Here is a 19,521-nt window from a genome sequence, read left to right as displayed (position 1 = left end):
AAAATAATGCTCTATGCTTAATCTTAGCTTGGAAAGAACTGAAAACTATAGAAAATGAGGGGAAAACTCCAAAAACCCACAAAGATAAAATTGCACACAGTGAGCCAAATTCATTGTTTATGTAACTCTACTAATTTCAGTGGTGTTACTTCAGGGATGAATATAGCCCAATATGTTAAATAACAGGTTTTTTTTTTGCCTGATATTGAATGTCAGCAGTTTTAAATGAAAAGTATATCATACAATCAATTGTTAAATATATTTTACAAGTAAGCCAATCTGATATAAATTATTAGATTCTCAGTGACACTTTTGCAACTGTTTGTATTGAAGCTCATGTGCTTTCATCATGGAAGATGATTCAGATTGTAGCTAATAACTGTAGATCTAATATCTGGCTAGTGAAAGCTATTTGTTCGTAACAGTCTCACAATCCACTCAGCTCTTCATATGGACACTATGGAGATCTCCAACATTGTTCATATTGTGGTCATACCTAAGGAATGTGTCAATCTAGTTTATATAGCTGGGTGGTAATGTCTGTTCTGCTCATTTTCTTTGTGTGATTTATAAACCCAATGTATAGAACCTTGTCCTAGGACATGGTTGCCCTGTAATGTCAACCCTGCTCAAGCATGGCACTGCTGATGCTGCCTGCGTCAGTTTCTTTCTCTGAAGTGGGGAGGGATAGCTCAGTGGTTTGAGCATTAGCCTGCTAAAACCAGGGGTGTGAGTTCAATCCTTGAGTGGGTCATTTAGGGAACTAGGGCAAAAATCTAGCAGGGGGTTGGACTATAGATGACCTCCCAAGGTCCCTTCCAATGCTGATATTCTGTGATACAACACACAAATCAGTGCTAGAGATATAGGTTGGCCCTCCAGCCATGTTACAAACAACCTTCACTCCTTCCAGGGTTAAAAAAAAATTCTTCTGCAATTCATGGTCTTCTCTTCAGCCGGCCCTTTGGGTCCCATTCTCAGCTGTTTTCTGGGCTGCCTTTTGAGTCTGTCCTCTGCTCCAGTATCCTGTACTCAGCCCCTAGGCTGGATCCCCTGGAGTACCATTCTCAGCCCCTTCTGGGCTCTGTTTCTTGCATCTTTCCCTGCTTTGGTACAGAGCACTGGTGCCCAGGCTGGTTCTCCTAGAGTACCTGGCCTCCAGCAGACCCTGACTCAGCTAACCCACAGGAGTCTGCTTGCTCCCTGGGGTTCCACATCCCTGACTGATCTTTTTCAGCCTTTCCTATGAGGCCCAACTGATCCCCTTAGTCTCATTCCATCAGGCTGGAAAGCAGCTAATTAATTCTGCCACAGGTAGGGCTGACTCTGTCTTCCCTCAAAAGGAGTCCTTCTTTTCTAAATACATTCTAAAAGTGCTCCATCAGCCTGCCTCAGGCCTTCTACATGACCCACCACAAATCACTATCGAGGGACAGACTTTGGAGACATTTGAGCACTTCTGCTCCTCAGTAGCCAACTTTCTCAAAACGTAAAAATCGACAGTGAGATACAGCACGGGATCCAGTGTGCAAGTGTTTCCTTTGGGAAATTGATTAGGTGCGTTTTCACAGACTGTGACCTACGCAGGAAACCAAGATACAGGTCTATAAGACAGTTATTACTATTCTCCTTTATGGATGCGAAACCTGGGTGACCTATTGACAGCATAAGAATGGCCATACTGGGTCAGACCAAGGGACCATCTAGGCTAGTATCCTGCCTTCCAACAGTGGCCAATGCCTGGTGCTCCAGAGGGAATGAACAGAGCGGGTATTCATCAAGTAATCCATCCCCTGTCACCCATTCCCAGCTTCTGGCAAACAGAAGCTAGGGCAGGGGTGGACAAACTACGGCCCGAGGGCCGCATCCAGCCCTCCAGATGTTTTAATCCAGCCCTCAAGGGTCGGGGGATTGCCCTGCTCTGCGCGGCTCCTGGAAGTAGCGGCATGTCCCACCTCTGGCTTTGCGTACTGCTCCCATCCCAAGCGCAGCCCCTGCAGCTCCCTTTGGCCGGGAACTGTGGCCAATGGGGGATGCAGGTGTGGTGCCTGCAGATAGGGCAGCACGCAGAGCTGCCTGGCCGCGCCTCTGGATAGGAGCCGGAGCGGGGGACATGCCAATGCTTCTGGGAGCTACTTTAGATAAGTGCCGCCCGAAGCCTGCAACCCTGACCCCTCCCTCGCTCCAATCCCCTGCTCCAGCCCTGATCCCCCTCCCGCTCTCTGAACCCGTCAATCCGAGCCTGGAGCTGGACCCCCAACCCCTCATCCCCAGAGCCCACATCCCCAGCTGGAGCCCTCAGCCCCTCCCGCACCCCAACCCCCAATTTTGTGCACATTCATGGCCCGCCATACAATTTCCATACCCAGATGTGGCCCTTATGCTAAAAAGTTTGCCCACCCTGGGCTAGGGACACCATCCCTGCCCATCCTGGCTAACAGCCATTGATGGACCTATCCTCAATGAACTTATTTCGTTCTTTTTTGAACCCTGTTATAGTCTTGGCCTTCACAACATCCTCTGGCAAAGAGTTCCACACACTGACTGTGCATTGTGAGAAGGAATACTTTCAGAAATGGCAGCTTCATAGCTTCATTAAGTGGTGCTTGTCAAGTTTTAGAGGCAGGAGAAGCACTCAAGCACATGTAGAGCTGATCTATGCTGAACATTTTTTAACCAATCAGATTCCATGTGACAAAAGCACATGACTCCAAGAGCATGGATCTGTGAAAGCAATAAAAACAGCGCCCCAATTGCTGATAAGTAGTGTAACCTGACTTTTTCTTATTTAGAGTGCTTTGAAGTTCTCATTTTGGCCTCAAAAGAAATACTCTTCTGTCATTAAGTAGCTTGATGATTTGTTTTATATCTCAACAGTAATTTGCTTCTGCTCTTACTTATTGCCAAGTACCATACTTCATTATATCTAAGAAAAGCTAAAGTTAAATTGTAAGAATCAATTCAGAATAAACTGTGGAGTTTAGTAGTACTTTTGATTCAATGCAATTTCCCTTAACATGCTTCTTCAAGAATGTAGTAATCTAAGTCCTGTGTAATGATTTCTTGTGAAATTATACTTCCATAACTTTGATCATGGAGCTGCAGTAGCAACTTCCTAGTTGAGGTTATAATTCTTCCCCCATCCTCTAAACTAGATATTGTAACAAGCACACATTTCGGGAAAACTGCACAAAACCACCTCCTTTTTACATGAAAGTTTGCATGTTTAGCCTTATGTCAGAGGAAAATATCTTGAGGATGTTTGAGATCAGTTAAGCCATATTCAATTTGTGTGTCCTAGAGCAAATAATATACTTCCCTTTTTAAAAAGTCTTTCTAAATTAAGTCAGTAATGCATGTTTTCAAATTTTAATCAAAGTTATGTGACAAGTGCATATGAAAACATAGTATGGAGGATCATGCAACAGTGTTAAGGTTGTTCAAAGCTTTTACTATGTATTCCTAGACTTTCAAACATTTTTATCATATTTCATATAGTTTTTTAGCAGAAATTATTGGTGTCTTTACAGTCTTATCAGTCTTAACAAAGGTGTTTGGAGATTATATTATGGTTTCTAACTGTTCATTGTTTATTTCTATTACTTGAAGTTATGGCAAAAGTCAACAGAAACACAATGCTAGGAGTGTCCCTCTTAATTGTAGTCTCATCTTCTAGCTTTGGAGGTGGTACCTTTTTCCTTCAAAATTTTCCTTTAAAATCAATCCATTGTCCTCATTCTAGTTGTCTGGAAACTGTTCCCAGACACTTCTTGTAAGTGCTTTATACAAGATATAGTTCCTATCCCAAAGAATTTACAATCTGGATTTTAGATGTGAAGTGAACGTGGGTGTGTCACAAATCTGTTCATGATAGAGCGCCTCCTGTACGAGCTACATGGGGAGCGCACACCAGTCCAATTATCTCCTGCCCTAGCAAGTGTTACAGGACATCTGTCCAGTGGGCTGGCACGCAACCCTCCAGCTGAGTCTCATCCCCCGTTAGAGTCCCAGGCAAAACAACAAAATCATCTGCAGGCAGTAAACAGGGTTAAACAAAAGGAAGGAAAAGAGAAACCTGTAAGCAGCTCCCTCCAGAATATGGGCCTCTCTTACTTCAGAGTGGGCTCTGGGAGTATCACTATCCACTTCAGAGTCCACTTGAGTTCCAGTGGAAGTATCAGTCCTCCCTCCCTTCTGCTCAGGGTACAGGGTAACCAGACAGCAAATGTCTCGATTTTTCACAAGGGGTGGGGGATAATAGGAGCCTATATAAGAAAAAGACCCAAAAATCGGGACTGTCTCTATAAAATCAGGACATCTGGTCACCCTGTCAGGGGCCCTGCACCCTCCTTCTGTGAGGGCAGGGACTCTGCAGCCTGTCAGTCATCTCTTAGAGGCTGGAGAGGCTCAACAGTCTGCTCCCTACCCAGGGTTGCCCAGGTCTGAGAGGAGTTCTCTCCCTTTTGGCTTTTGTCTCCTTTCCTGGCATGATTTATAGGTGTAGAGGGGCATCTGAGCCCAAAGCAGCTCCTTAACCCCTTCCAAGCTAGTGTGGGGTTTATATACCCCATCATAGAGTGACAACGAGTATAAAGAGGATGGGACAAGGAAGGAAAGGGATCACAGCACAAAGCTGAGGGTTACAGCAGTAGCCCATATGGTGTATGAGAATTGTGCTGCAGTTCTAATGGGGAACTGAAAAGTTTATGAAGCAATGCAGTTACTACCAAACTCAGGTCTAAAATATTCAAAATGTGGACGTCCTTACAGGAATGTAAGACACTTTAGATTGCATTCAACTCGTGCTGAGTTAGAGCTTTTACTTTTGATTGGAAAGTGGCACACATTTGTTGGTATAGACAAATACTTAATCTAATATGATGGTACAATTATCAGATTAGATGAAGATACCCTGGTAAAGACAATTCAAAAACACTTGAACCAAAATGTTCAAACTTGGGTATCTAAACTTAGACTTCTTGATCCACATTTAGTCACATAGATAAGTGACCTGGTTTTCAGAGGGGTGGAGCACAGCAACTTGAAGTCAAACGAAGTCAACAGGAGTTGTGAGTGGTCAGCACACCAATTAGGCACTTATTTAGGTGACCTGACTCTGGATCTACATGCCTGACTTTTAGGCACTCAGTTTTGACAACTTTGGTTAGAAGGAACAACAAAACCTATAAACTTTCACCTGTTAATGATATTATGCCTGTCATTCCCTTAAAAGTAATTAAGGGCTATTGATAGCTGTACTGGTCCTGGTGACCATTGCCAGCTATTGGAAAGAGATGTAATGTAGACACAGGATGATGCACTTAAAATATTTAGTCTAAAAATGTCTTTAGTCTAAAAATTGTTTTGTTTTTCATACCCATAAGAATTAAAATACTAAAGAAGACAAAACATTGACATTTTTATTTCAATAAGAATACTTTTAGGAATTATTGTCTGATGTACACGTTTTGTGAATATTTTTTTTCATAGCTTAGGTAGTAATCCTAACTGACAACAGCATCATTAGTGGTTTAAGGACAGAACAAATCAATTATACATTTCTCTGCTCTTCCATTTGTAAAACAAGCCATGTGTGATTTAAGTATCTTAAAAATACATACATCTTTCTAAACACATAGAAACTTTATGGGTCACTCTTACTCTTGAAGATGGGCTTGATTCTCTGTTTTCTTACACCCATTTTTCACTGATGGTAACTCTTCTGATTTCTGTGGAGTTACTTTTGATTTATCCTTATGTTCCTAAGAAGAGAGTCAAGCATCAAAACCTTACTATTAATTTTGATAGATGTGACTTGGTTCCCATTATGGCATTCCTTCAAAAACAAGCTGCGTTGTATCTATGCCAGAAATTGATATGATGTTAGTACATCCAATGCAATGTCAAACACATTGAAAGTTTGACTAAAATATGAGCAGCATATGCTAATGCTCTAATACACATGTCATAGTGCTAACCATTTAAAAATGAGGGCAGAAGGGTCTGAACATAAGAGTACTATCAAATTTTATAGTAGGAAAATAATTTCTTCATAATGGACTTGATTTAGATGTCACTTAAACCAAAGTTAATTAGGAGTAACAATATAGAAGCCAATGGAGTTATAAGAGTTGAAAACTGGTCTGAGAGATCAGAATCAATGCCAATCACAATCATGGAATTCAAATGACTTTTATAGCATGCATATATCATATATACTTCCAATCTGTTTGGACTTTTTCATCAGAGGGCTATTTACCATTATGTAAGAGTATGAAACTCTCAAAGTTCCTGGCAGTATGTTCAAAATGCATGTTGCAGTGTTAGGTGATCTAAAGCAGGAATAGCAGCCTTTATAGCTAGAACACGCCACAAAACTCTGGGGTTGAAATCCTGGCTCCATCGTTGTCACTAGCAAAACTCCTTTTGACTTTAGTGGGGCCAGGATTTCACCCATGAAGTCTGACAGACTCCAGCTTTTTACTAGAAGTAAAATTCAGCATCCAAGTTGTTATGAACCCTGTAAAAGATGGAGTTTCACATGAAAATGCTGACAGGGTGTTAATTATAGTGACTTTTCCAGGCAATGCTATAACTTAAGATGCATTATTCAAACAATTGAAAGCTGCAACAGTTGCACTCCTCTTCAGTGGATGAAACATAAAAGCAAGACATTTTTATTTCCTTGATTATAATACCCTGAAGAATAGCCGTATATTTACTGTGTGCTACATTTTATATCACTAAATTGTAAAGAAACAGTAATGATTTGCACTCTTGGTTTTTAGTACAAATTGGTGCACTACTTTGGATTAAATAGATCCAGACTGATTCTTTTTTTCAACTGAACACAAGCTGGCCCATTTCTGACATTCAAGAAAGTTTGTTTTAACTTAAAAAAAATGGCATGGCTCTGCTCCTCCTGGTTTTCTGTTGGGACTGAAAGCAGAACAACCATGAGAGGGGATACTTTCACAGTATGTTCTGTTCTTCCAAAACCAGGAAGTCCTGGAAATCTAATGGAAAATCTATTTTTGCTGGATCTCCAAACCAAACAAAATAAACACAAAATCAAAATCAGACCTTTTTCAGTTCTGCTTGCTACTTCTCCTTTCTAGAGAGCAGACAACAGAAGTAATTTGTTTCAAGCATATATGTTGGCAAAATGAACCTCAAAATCAGATGATGGTGGCATTTTTTAAAATGCTAAAACCTAAAAGTAAATCAGGTGTTGTCTGCCAATTGGAAGCAAAATACTCGAGCAGGCTTAATCACCAAGGCCTGGTTCTGGCACCCTTACTCTGAGTAGTATCATTGATTTTAATGGGACTACTCACAGCTATTCATGCTCAGTAGTACCTTAATCAGTAAAACTGTGGTAAACTCATTTACAGAATTGTGTGTGTGTTGCTGAAACATGAACCATATCCCTGATGGTCCATAGGAAACAACTATATAAAATGAGTCTAAAGGGGAACTCTTCCTGGACAGGCTCAGAAAGAGCTCTAAAAAGCTTGTCTCAGCTGGAAGTAGCTCCAAGTATTTTACAGAGTATAATTATTCTAAGTTTGTCAAAGAAAATGACCTGGACTGGTGGAACAGTGATGTACTTGTCTATATATATTTCACTGACAATGCACATGCTCCCCATGTACTCAAGTTTAGATTCTTTTGTGCTCTGGGGCCACACCTGGGCCCTGAGTGTCCTTACGCCTGCAACTTGGCCATAAAGGGTGGGGTGAGGCCAAACTCTCCTCAGTTCATTCTCATTGCCAGTGATTACAAGTTGGAACTTGCAGTGTCACAGTTTCTTTGCTTGCTGTGCAGTTTACCCATTACAGGTACTTAGCAGTTAGTCTTAATGTTAGTTTTAGATATTTTGATAATGTTTCCTTTCTTATTTAGAAGAAGAGAACCTGTTTGCCTTTTTGCCTGGGAATCTGCCTCAGTACTGGGATCATCATTATGACTGAACACAGATCTCCAAGCTTTAAAAACTGCCCATCATAAGAGACAGTACTGCCTCTTAACAACTGGCACATAAAATGTTTGTGTTTGGGTGAGGGGTACATAACAGATGAATTTTTTTTTTTAAAAAGACATCCCAAATTGCTAGAGTGTCTTATAGAAGATGTTCCTTCTGGAGAGGTCAATGCACGACTCTCCAGGCCCTGCAATAGCTGTGGCAGATTTTCCTGAGCATTCATCTTCAAAAAGTGCTTCTGCTGGCCCCTCTGCTCATATATCTGAGACAACCATTCCTGAAGATCCATCCTCCTTAACTGGTAAAACCTGAGGGTATGGGGAGAAAAGAGCACCAGGGCACCAAAGTGAAGAGATCCAGGTCTCCTTCATGTTCAGATAGTGTTCTTCTCTGAATAAAGGTATATAGCTGTTACCACCCCACATCAGTACTATCTAGGATAAAAAGACATAATAAACAGTTATTTAAGTCTATTTTAAAAGCTTTGCATCAATGATTTATTTCCCATGAATAGTTACTGAAAATTATGATAAACAATATCAATCATTTGTATGTTACAGTTGCTTTACAATAAAGTAAACACTTGACCCCCAACACAAAACTATTCCAATTTTTCTCTTTTTATTAATAAAGCTGTTAATTTACAAAAGGATTTTTTTTTTTAAATTTGGCAAATTTTTCACTACTGTTCCAGGTATCTGAACCAGAAGGATAAAAACATCCTTAAGTAGGAAAAACTGTCACTGCTGACAAAGGTGAAACTTTCAAGAGAGGAAAAAGAGAAAATAGTTTCTTGAAGGGGACTAAGTCACTTTCCATCTACATGGATTGTGGGTTTTGTTTTTGTTTTTTTTGTTTGGTCATCTAGAACAGACATAAGTGACCAACAGAAAGGTGTACCTGTTGGTATACTTGTTTTTAATACCTGTCACACTACCTGGAGTAGCTCACAACTGAGAGTGCCAATCTCAGGTCAGACGGTCAGAAAACAGGGCAGACACCCAAACTGGTGGTATATTCTATAACTAGATTCCACCAAACTAGTAACAAGCATGCACTCCTGGATTACTATATTAGTCTTGCCATGGAGGCACAGGCAGTCCCCTTAAACTCTCCAGCACATCTTGCCACACAGATAGACTGGACTTTGTAATGAAAGTTACTAAAACCAAAAATCACCACACATTAGGTCACTCCCAAACCCAAAGGACCAATCATTTACCCCAGGTCAAAATGGATGCTCTTGATCTCACGCCAAAGACAATGCTATAGTCAATTTCTCTAGTAAACTAATTAAAGATTTATTAGCTAAGAAAAAGGAAAAAGTTATTGAGAGGGTAAAGCAGGTAAAATACATTAATAGGTGAGTCAGAGTTTGTAGGGCTAAATGATTGCAGAGGTGCAGTAATTTGCTAGTTTTCCATAAATCTTTCAGGGATACCCAAACTGCCTTTGGGGATCTCTGTCCAATCACTCAGAACTCCCCCTGTCAGAATCCATCAGTCCAGAGATACAGGGTCACTCCCACTGTTCATTCTTATTTCATTTTAGCCACATGGCTCTTACCTCCTCCTCCTGTAGGTATATTGGCATTGTAAGTGCTATGGCATTTGTGATAGTGGATGCTATTGGGAATCTCCAGACCTTCTGTGCTGGTGCTCCTCACAACCTTGTAATTTCACTGGTCACTTCTGCCTGTTCAAGTGTGACAGAAGAAAAAAACTTAGTCTGACTGCATCCACTGAAGAAATACTATTTACAGGGCAAAATAATATGTTTCTGGCTTGTAATATTCATTTTTCCCTCTAATATCTGTATGACTAGTATTGGTTAACAAACTGGGAATTAGTAATATGATTTGAGGATGTGTAAAAAACTAATTAGTAGGTCTGTCGATTAATTGCAGTTAGCTCACGTGATTAAAAAAAATTAATCACGATTAATCACACTGTTAAACAATAGAATACCAATTGAAATGTATTCAATATTTTTCGATGTTTTTCTACATTTTCAAATATTTTGACTTCTATTACAACACAGAATACAAAGTGTACAGTGCTTGCTTTGTATTATTTTTTATTAAATATTTGCACTGTAAAAATGATAAAACAAAAGAAATGGTATTTTTCAATTCACTTTGTACAAGTACTGTAGTGCAGTCTCTTTATCGTGAAAGTGCAACTTACAAATGTAGATTTTTTTGTTACATAACTGCACTCAAAAACAAAACAATGTAAAACATTAGAGCCTACAAGTCCACTCAGTCCTACTTCTTGTTCAGCCAATCACTAAGATAAACAAGTTTGTTTACATTTACGGGAGATACTGCTGCCTGCTTCATATTTACATCACCTGAAATTGAGAACAGGCCTTCGCATGGCACTTTTGTAGCTGGCATTGCAAGGTATTTACTTGCCAGATATACTAAATATTCATATGCCCTTTCATGCTTCGGCCACCATTCCAGAGGACAGGCTACCATGCTGATGCTCATTTAAAAAAAATAACGCATTAATTAAATTTGTGACTGAACTCCTAGGGGGAGAATTGTATGTCTCCTGTTCTTTTTTACCAGCATTCTACCATATATTTCGTGTTATAGCAGTCTCGGATGATGACCCGGCACATGTTCATTTTGAGAACACTTTCACAGCAAATTTGACAAAACACAATGTGAGATTTTTAAAAATTGCTACAGCACTGGACCCAAGGTTTAAGAATCTGAAGTGCCGTCCAAAATCTGAGAGGGACAAGGTGTGGAGCATGCTTTCAGAAGTCTTAAAAGAGCAGCACTCAGATGGGGAAACTACAGAATCCGAACCACCAAACAAAGAAAATCAACCGTCTGCTGGTGGCATCTGACTCAGATGATGAAAATGAACACACATCGGTCTGTTCTGCTTTGGATCGTTATCAAGCAGAACTGATCATCAGCATGGACGCATGTCCTCTGGAATGGTGGTTGAAGCATGAAGGGACACATGAATCTTTAGCACAGCTGGCATGTAAATATCTTGCGATGCTGGCAACAACAGTGCCATAAGAACACCTGATCTCACTTTCAGGTGATATTGTAAACAACAAGTGGGCAGCATTATCTCCTGCAAATGTAAACAAACTTGTTTTCTGAGCCACTGGCTGATTGGACTTGTGGGCTGTAAAGTTTTACATTGTTTTGTTTCTGAATGCAGTTATTTCTTTGTACATAATTCTACCTTTGTAAGTTCAACTTTCATGATAAAGAGATTACACTACAGTACTTGGATTAGGTGAATTGAAAAATACAATTTCTTTTGTTTTTTACAGTGCAAATATTTGTAATAAAAATAAATACAAACTGAGCACTGTACACTTTGTATTCTGTGTTGTAATTGAAATCGATATATTTGAAAAATGTAGAAAACATCCAAATATATTTAAATAAATGGTATTCTATTATTGTTTAACAATGTGATTAATCGTGATTAATTTTTTAATTGCTTGACAGCCCTACTAATTAGCCTAAAATTTAAAAGGGAGGGAGCAATCCTAATATATAAGTTATAACAACTTCATTTCCGAAGCTAAACCAGTCAAAAATGAGTTAGCTTCAAATTAGAAGCTTTAAAGAAAGCTTGGCACCTAGGGATTTCCATTGGCATTTAAGGATAATAGATTTGAAAATAAAAACAGTGGTCAACCTACTGTGGGATTTACAGCACCAACTTGGAATGTGACCTACTGCCAAGGGTCTGAGGTCTGTATTTATTGCATCAGATGGTGATGCCAATATACTGTAGTATGGGCAGTAACGGTTGTTGATTTTATTTGCATACTACATTTGATACACAGTTTACACTTATTGAGCAGTGACTTTTCAGGTCTGATAACTGCAGCATTAAGGGCAATGTAGTCCAGAATTTTCTGATTGGGTGCTGTTACATCCGAAGATATGCTCATACAGCAGAATAGAGGTGCATTCTATCCCTATTTTATCTGAGCGTCTGATTCTTTCCAGGTTTAGTTTCCAGCGGGAGCTTCACCAAGCGGATATTTGGTTGTTCCGATGTGTGTGGAGTTCTGACTTGGAAGGTTAACTGAGAGGACGTTTGGTGTTTCGACGTGCAGAGCAGTGAAAAGAGCTAATAAATTCTGAATAGCCTAAAGAAGGCTGGAGTCTTGAGCAAATGCTCTCCTTTCTGAGCTAGCTGAAAAATTTAGAGAGAAGCAGTGGAATTTACCTAAAAAGAGTCTGAAAATAAACACACACATTTCTGTGACAGATTGTTTGTTTATAATACTTCTTGAAGTGGCTGTAAATAGTAACCAATTATTCTGGATTTGGATAATGGCTTTTTTTTTTACTTTTATTGTTCCTTTATATAAAGATTGTGAACAGAAAGGGGAAAAACATGAATTTAATTATGTCCAGAAACAACTATGTTGTGTTTTATATTGTTTTAATCCCATTCCCTCCCTCCCTTTTGTCTGCTATTCATAACTACACAGAATAATAATTAAGGAAGTGGGGATGCAGTCCTATATGTCCAGCTTCAAAACATGCTGCTATCGAAGCATGGAATGATCAAGGAGGTTCTTTTAAGCACTGTACATATGCAAAACAAATATTGTATTTGGTAGCAGTGTCATTTTTTAATATTCCCCTTGAAAAGTAAAATACCAAATTTTCTTGTTACAGTGAGATTGCAGGTCTGCAAGGGCTAGCCATGGCAAACCTCTATAGCAGTGGAATCTCTTAAACAAAGGTCTATGGCATAAAAATGTCAATAAGCTATTCTAAAGCAGGGATGTAAACTATAAGGGTCACATTCAAAAGTGGTGCTAGACGTCTTGGTATATTTGCCACTTGAGTCACAATGGAATTCAGGAAGAATCTAAATTTGCTGTGTCAATAGGTTTGAATTTCAATTGCTGTGTAAATGGCATATTGGTTGTGTATAAGTACCCCAGTAAGACAACTAAAATGCTAATATAAGGCCATGTGGTGATGGCAAACAGAAAATGGTCACTGTAAATGGCAGCAAATTCTGAAAATGTATTCTGTGCATCACACAACTAGCACTAATGGTTTTAATTGTACCTTTCGGTGTAAATCTCAGATCGTGTGTCTATTTTCAGTACCTTATATGGTGCCCATTACTGTGGTATCTGAGCACCTCATCTTCTTTAATATATTTAGCCTCACAGCATCTCTGAGATAGGGCAGTGCTATTATCCCCACATTACAGATGAGTAGGGCCCTTTGGTTTTAGTTTTTATTTTATTTTATTTTTCATAGGAATTTATCAACGTTTATTGCCACAACAAAAACAGCTGAAAATTGGTGCAAAAACTATTAATAATTTTTCTGGATGAATATCGGGGTTTATTTTGGTGGATGGAAGGAGAGGGAGAAAAGTATTCAGTAGATTAATGCTTTGATTAATGGAATTCAATGTGGCTTGCTGCAGAACTAAAACAGAATTCAGAATACAATGCCACTTCTGAGTTTAAGAAAACAATATATCTCTAATCCCCAAATAAAACTTTTCATTTCAATAAACAGTTTACTGTTGTAGACTTAGAACTATTAGCCTATAAATATTTACATTTAATAATTGGGCCCAAGATTTTAAATATTTTAAAATATTTATAAACACTCACTGTTTTATGTGAAGTCCTTCAGTGTAATTTCCAAAACTTTTCCTGCATAGTGTGGGCTAGCAGCAGTCTTTTTAAGGAGTCATTTTCAAGGCCCATTCTCCTATGGTCTTGGATGTAGACAAATTTCAAAAATACTCTCTCCACATCAGCTGAGCCAGGTGGAACACTGAGGATGCGAGAAGCAGCACGCCTCAAAGTTGGAAAGTCAGTTTGGTGGATTTTTCAGAATTCAGGAGGAGTGATGGAGCGGTTGTTCAGGGCATGGAATTCACTTTCCAGTTTTGCACTTCCTTTGTTAGAATCCACAAAGGGTGAGATTTATCAGCTCAGGCCACACATTTATGATGAGGGTCAAACAGCACAATGACTTTCCAGAATGATGATTCGCTGTGAAAAGCTTCAGGGGACATATTGCGAGTGACAGTAGCTTCCTGTTTCTTTGACAGCTTTTCATAAAACTTTTGAAAGCTTTTTCAAGGTTGTCCTGCTCAGTGACTGGCAACATATGAAAAGTTGTGGGGTTTTTTGGTTTTTTTTCTGGAATCTCCCCAGATGTGCTTTTGTGAGATAGATATTGTTAACCAGAATGCCATACACCTCTGTATTAGAAAATGTGCTGTATGTTAAAGAATTGTATTCTAATTTCTTCTGTGCTTCATGTAGTGATTGAAGTGTTTCAGTCAGTAATTGGAGTTTTGTATGAAGGTTTTGCCTAATTTTTTGTGTAGTCACTTGAGATTTCAGCTTTTTGGCTTTTTTCACTGTTGAGCTCTTCATGATGTAAAAGTTGCGTTAAGACACTCCATGCCTTCTGAACATTCTGTGGAGCCAAATACAGACTAAACCACCTTGCTGGTACAACTGGAAATGGAATGCTGCATTCAAACATGATTTCTTCACAGACATCATAGAAGAGGTTTTTGGTTTTACTGGCATGCTTGAAAACTGCACCAGCATGTTACAAACTTTTTAAAATCAGCCATTTTGGGAACACCTGTTGCATGAGAGACAGCAACGTGCGGCAGGTGAGCTGGGCAAGACAAATGAAGCAATTCAGGTTTTTCATTCAGCTTTACATCTTGTGTGAACTTTCCAAAGTAAGCTGAGTCAGAATTCACTTTTGCTACATCCTTCCAGGTAAGTGCATATTCATTTAAAGTGTTACTGACAGAAGCTGCAACGGTTTGACTGTTTGCTGACTTTACAAACTCCAGATCTGCCAAAATGAGTGCAAGCATCTCTACAATAAATGAAAACAAATCACCACGGTTGAGAACATTTGGTGATTCGTCAAAAATCAAGCACTAACTATATTTCCAGTCAATCTCTCTTTAATTTTGTTGGTCTGAGCAATATCATTCTCCTCCAAATATTTCTTGATCAGATTGATTGAATTTGGCAAGGATTTTGCAGGTGGACAGAAATTTCGTACAAAGGACCATGGCAAGGCCTAGTAGCTGCTCTGAAAAGCAGAGGGCAAATATAAATTCACTTAGTACATTGTGTTGATCTTGCTCTTTCTGTTGTGTCTGGATAAATGCTAATTCCAATGTTTGCTTGTTTCTATTTTCACGTTCTTGTTTTAGTCTTAAATGTCATTTGCTCTCCAAATGTTCTTTAATCTGGTCAGCCCGAGTGTCAACTTCAATGCCATACCATTTGCAGCACATACACTCAAATTTATCCTTTTCTCCTGTTTTTGTTTTTTAAAAGCTTTCGAATACTTCATTGTGTTCTGAAGTGTATTCTGATACCAATTTTCATTTTCTTCACATTTTACTGTGTCAAATCTTTAAACTGTGATCTACTAACAGCTTGAAATGTGTATATGGTGGGCATGAGATTCATCAGTACACTCTGGGTACGTCTACACTACGGGATTATTCCGAATTTACATAAACCGGTTTAACAAAACAGATTGTATAAAATCGAGTGTGCACGACCACACTAAACACATTAAATCGGTGGTGTGCGTCCACGGTCCGAGGCTAGCGTCGATTTCTGGAGCATTGCACTGTGGGTAGCTATTCCGTAGCTATCCCATAGTTCCCGCAGCCTCCCCCGCCCCTTGGAATTTCCGGGTTGAGATCCCAGTGCCTGATGCGGCAAAAATCATTGTCGCGGGTGGTTCTGGGTAAATGTCGTCAGTCACTCCTTCCGCTGGGAAAGCAACGGTAGACAAGCATTTCGTGCCTTTTTTCCCTGGTTTGCCCTGGCAGATGCCATAGCATGGCAATCATGGAGCCTGTTTTGCCTTTTGTGACTGTCACCGTATGTGTACTAGATGCCGCTAACAGAGGCGATTCAGCAGCGCTACACAGCAGCATGCTTTTGCTTTTGCATGATAGCAGAGATGGTTACCAGCCATATTGTACCATCTACCATGCCATAAATTGGTAATAAGATGATCGTGGCTACCAGTCCTTTTGCACTGCACCATCTGTTGCTGTCATAAGTGCCCCTGGCTGCTCTTAGCCAGGGGCGCAAAAGCCCAAATTGGGAATGACTCCCTGAGTCAATCCCTCCTTTTTGGTATCTAAAAATAGAATCAGTCCTGCCTAGAATATGGGCAAGTGTACTAGAGAACCACTGTATCATAGAACCAGAGAGCACAGCTGCTCTGTGTCAGATCCTGCAGAAATTATGAGCTGTATGCTATTCACAGGGGGTGCTCCTGCAACAACCCCACCTGTTGATTCCGTTCTTCCCTCAGCCTTCCTGGGCTACCGTAGCATTGTCCCCCCACTTGTGTGATGAAGTAATAAAGAATGCAGGAATAAGACACAGTGACTTGTTAGTGAGATATGAGTGGAAGGCAGCCTCCAGCTGCTATGATAGTCCAGACAGGACAGTAAGGAGTGTGCTAGGAGAGGAGCCCAGCATCCCTCTGCTAGTCCAGGGGCAATTGAATCTTTTCTTTACACATGAAGGGTGGGGGCTGATGGAGCTCAGCCCCCTGTTGCTATGATGACGATGGTTATCAGCCATACTGTACCATCTACCAGGAAAAATTAGGGCCAGGCGCCCTTGATCGACCTGACAGATGCTAGTCAGCATGGTTACCTGTCCTTTTGCACTGCCCCATGTGCCAATAGGCTGATGATGAGGACGGATACCAGCCATATTGCACCATCAGCCATCCATAGCGTGGGGGGAGCAAGGATGTTGGTGTTGAGTGCTGCACCATCGCGTCTATCTGCAGCATTCAGTAAAGATAGGGTGACATGTAAAAGAGTCAAGAGAGGATTGTTTTCCCTTTCACTTCTGGGGGTGGGTGGGGGGGTGCGTAAATTGCCTAGCTATGCCCTGACCCACCGTGGACACTGTTTTTGACCCTAGAAGCATTTGGAGCTCAGCCAAGAATGCAAATGCTTTTCAGAGACTGCAGGAACTGTGGGATAGCTTGAGTCCTCCAGTCCATGAGCGTCCATTTGATTCTTTGGCTTTCCGTTACGCTTGTCACGCAGCAGTGCGCTGAGTCCCTGCTATGGCATCTGTCTGGAGATTTTTTAAAAATGATTTTGAATTTCGTCTTCTGTAACGGAGCGCTGATAGAACAGATTTGCCTGCCCTTACAGCGATCACGTCCGCATCGTCCATGCGGGAGCTTTTTCTTTATTTTGATTTTTAACTGCATCACCACACGTGCTGATCGGAGCTCCACACTGGGCAAACAGGAAATATTCAAAAGTTCACGGGGCTTTTCCTGTCTACCTGGCCACTGCATCCGAGTTCAGATTGCTGTCCAGAGCGGTCAGTGGTGCACTGTGGGATACCGCCCGGAGGCCAATACCGTCGATCTGCGGCCACACTAACCCCAATCCGATATGGTAATACCGATATTAGCGCTACTCCTCTCGTTAGGGAGGAGTACAGAAACCGGTTTAAAGAGCCCTTTATACCGATATAAAGAGCCTCTTAGTGTGGACGGGTGTGGCGTTAAATCGGTTTTACACTCCTAAAACCGGTTTAAACGCCTAGTGTAGACCAGGCCTCAGATGTGCAGACACTTCAGAGCTTGCGTGCGTGCCTATTTGTTCTCAAACTTTTGTACTGGTGACCCCTTTCAAATAGCAAGCCTCTGAGTGCAACCCCTCCTTATAAATTAAAAACACTTTTTTATATATTTAACACCATTATAAATGCTGGATGCAAAGCTGGGTTTGGGGTGGAGGCTGACTGCTTGCGACCCCCCACGTAATAACCTTGTGACCCCCTGAGAACCTCTGGGTTATTGTGTGTATCTTCTAGACTAATACATAGCCTTACTTCAACAGATAGCTTTATATTTACACACAGACTAATGTATCATCATAATACTCATGTCTCATGCAATGTACTGTATTTTCCTAATACAAGTTATTTTTTAAATATGTGAATGATACAAAAATAGGGTGAAAATCAGAAAAAAAATACTTTTTGTAAAACCCAGGATTTTTTGGGTAAAAATTAGTGTAAACTGAAAACGAAGGGGCTTACAAATGAGGAAGTGAGACACCGAGAGACACAGTGACATGCCCAAGGTCATACAGGAATTCTTTGGGGGAACACAGACTTGAACCCATGTGTCTCAAGTCCTAGGCTAGCTCTCTAGTCATTGGACCATTCTTCCTTAGACAAAAATAGAAGAAACCCTAAAACTTTGAGCAGATCAGAGTGTGATAGGTGTCTGAGAAAAATATATTCAAGGAATTTGAACAGACCAGTTACCATAACACCACAACAAAGATTTGCCTGGCTTCTATGTGCTACATTGATCACTCTTCTTAATTTTAATACGTTGCACGGTCCAAATGCAGCAGCACTTGCTCACTTCTCATTGAAAAATGTCTTTATGCTTTTGTGACATTGCAATGACAAACTAGGCCATCCTGAATATGCTTGCTGGCTGCTGCTGTGAATCAGTGTTATGCTGTTTCTTACACATGCTGAAAGCAAACAAACTCAAGTTAAACTGCCTCTTCTTCTTCAGACCATCTTCTTGCAGGAGTTCTGAACTATGCCATTGTTTGCAGCTCCTACTGCAGGAGTAGATGTCTGTTGCTTCATGCACCATCAGTCCTATATTTAGCCCTAAAACTTGGACCTAGATCCATAAAGGGATTTAGGTGCCCAATCCCCAGATTTAGGGCACCTATGTCCCTATTTTAGGCTACACTGCAATCCACAGAATTTCTGGTCAGCTGCAGCTAACCCTGTATGCACCTAAAGTCATTTAGTGCCTACATTTTTGCAGTAAAAGTTCCCTAGGTGCCTACGTGTCTTCCTCCTAGGCATGCACACTGCTGCCTCTCCCTAGGCATCCAGACACCTATCTCCCACCTAAGATCCAGAGAGATCCACAAACCAGGGGAAGATAGGTGCTCCTCTGCCTAATTTGTATGCTCAGAGACCACCTACTGGACTAAGCCCCATTCAAAATCTGGCCAGTGATGGTGGTCCCAGTGCCCACCTTATAACTTTTAGCCCAGGGGTTAAGATACTTACCTGGGATGTGGGAGACCAGCCTTCAAATTCTCCCCTCTTCTTGAAGTGGGGAGAGAAGATTTGAACGGGGTCTTCTATCTCTGAGTGCTCCAACCATTAAGCTATGGGATACTTTGAAGTGGGGCTCCCTCAGTCTTGCCTGTTGAAGCTGTCCCACTGTGGATAAATAAAGAGTCATTGGAATAGGGGGGCTGGACATTGGGTCTCCTACCTCGGTGCCCTGACCACCAGGCTATAGAGTCATTCTAGCATGTGCACACTGTCTTTTTTTCTCTCTCTCTTTGTCCCAGTGACTCTCAAGTATTTGTACACAGTAGAACAGCTTCAACAGAAGTTCCTTTGTGGATCCAGGTCTCGGTGTTTGTAATTTTTGATTTTATGTGTTGATTGCATGGGAAGAGGATGTG

General features: G+C 40.7%; 1 protein-coding gene across 15 annotated transcripts in view; it reads left to right on the top strand.

Moving 5' to 3' along the window:
- The window catches only part of WDR27 (WD repeat domain 27), a 227,850-nt gene that overhangs the window by 160,602 nt on the left and 47,727 nt on the right, over window positions 1-19,521 (top strand). The window contains exon 25 of one of the 15 annotated variants that reach the window (XM_045008730.1): window positions 11,982-12,198. The exons of the other annotated variants lie outside the window; for them this stretch is intronic. Within the exon in view, the coding sequence (XP_044864665.1) occupies window positions 11,982-11,987 (6 nt within the window). The 3' untranslated portion in view covers window positions 11,988-12,198. Of the gene's footprint in view, window positions 1-11,981; window positions 12,199-19,521 lie in introns of those variants that run through there. 15 annotated transcript variants of the gene reach the window in all.

This window comes from Mauremys mutica, chromosome 3, assembly GCF_020497125.1.
Source record: "Mauremys mutica isolate MM-2020 ecotype Southern chromosome 3, ASM2049712v1, whole genome shotgun sequence".
NCBI classification, from domain to species: Eukaryota; Metazoa; Chordata; order Testudines; family Geoemydidae; genus Mauremys; species Mauremys mutica.
This window is presented reverse-complemented; position numbering and strand designations above follow the sequence as displayed.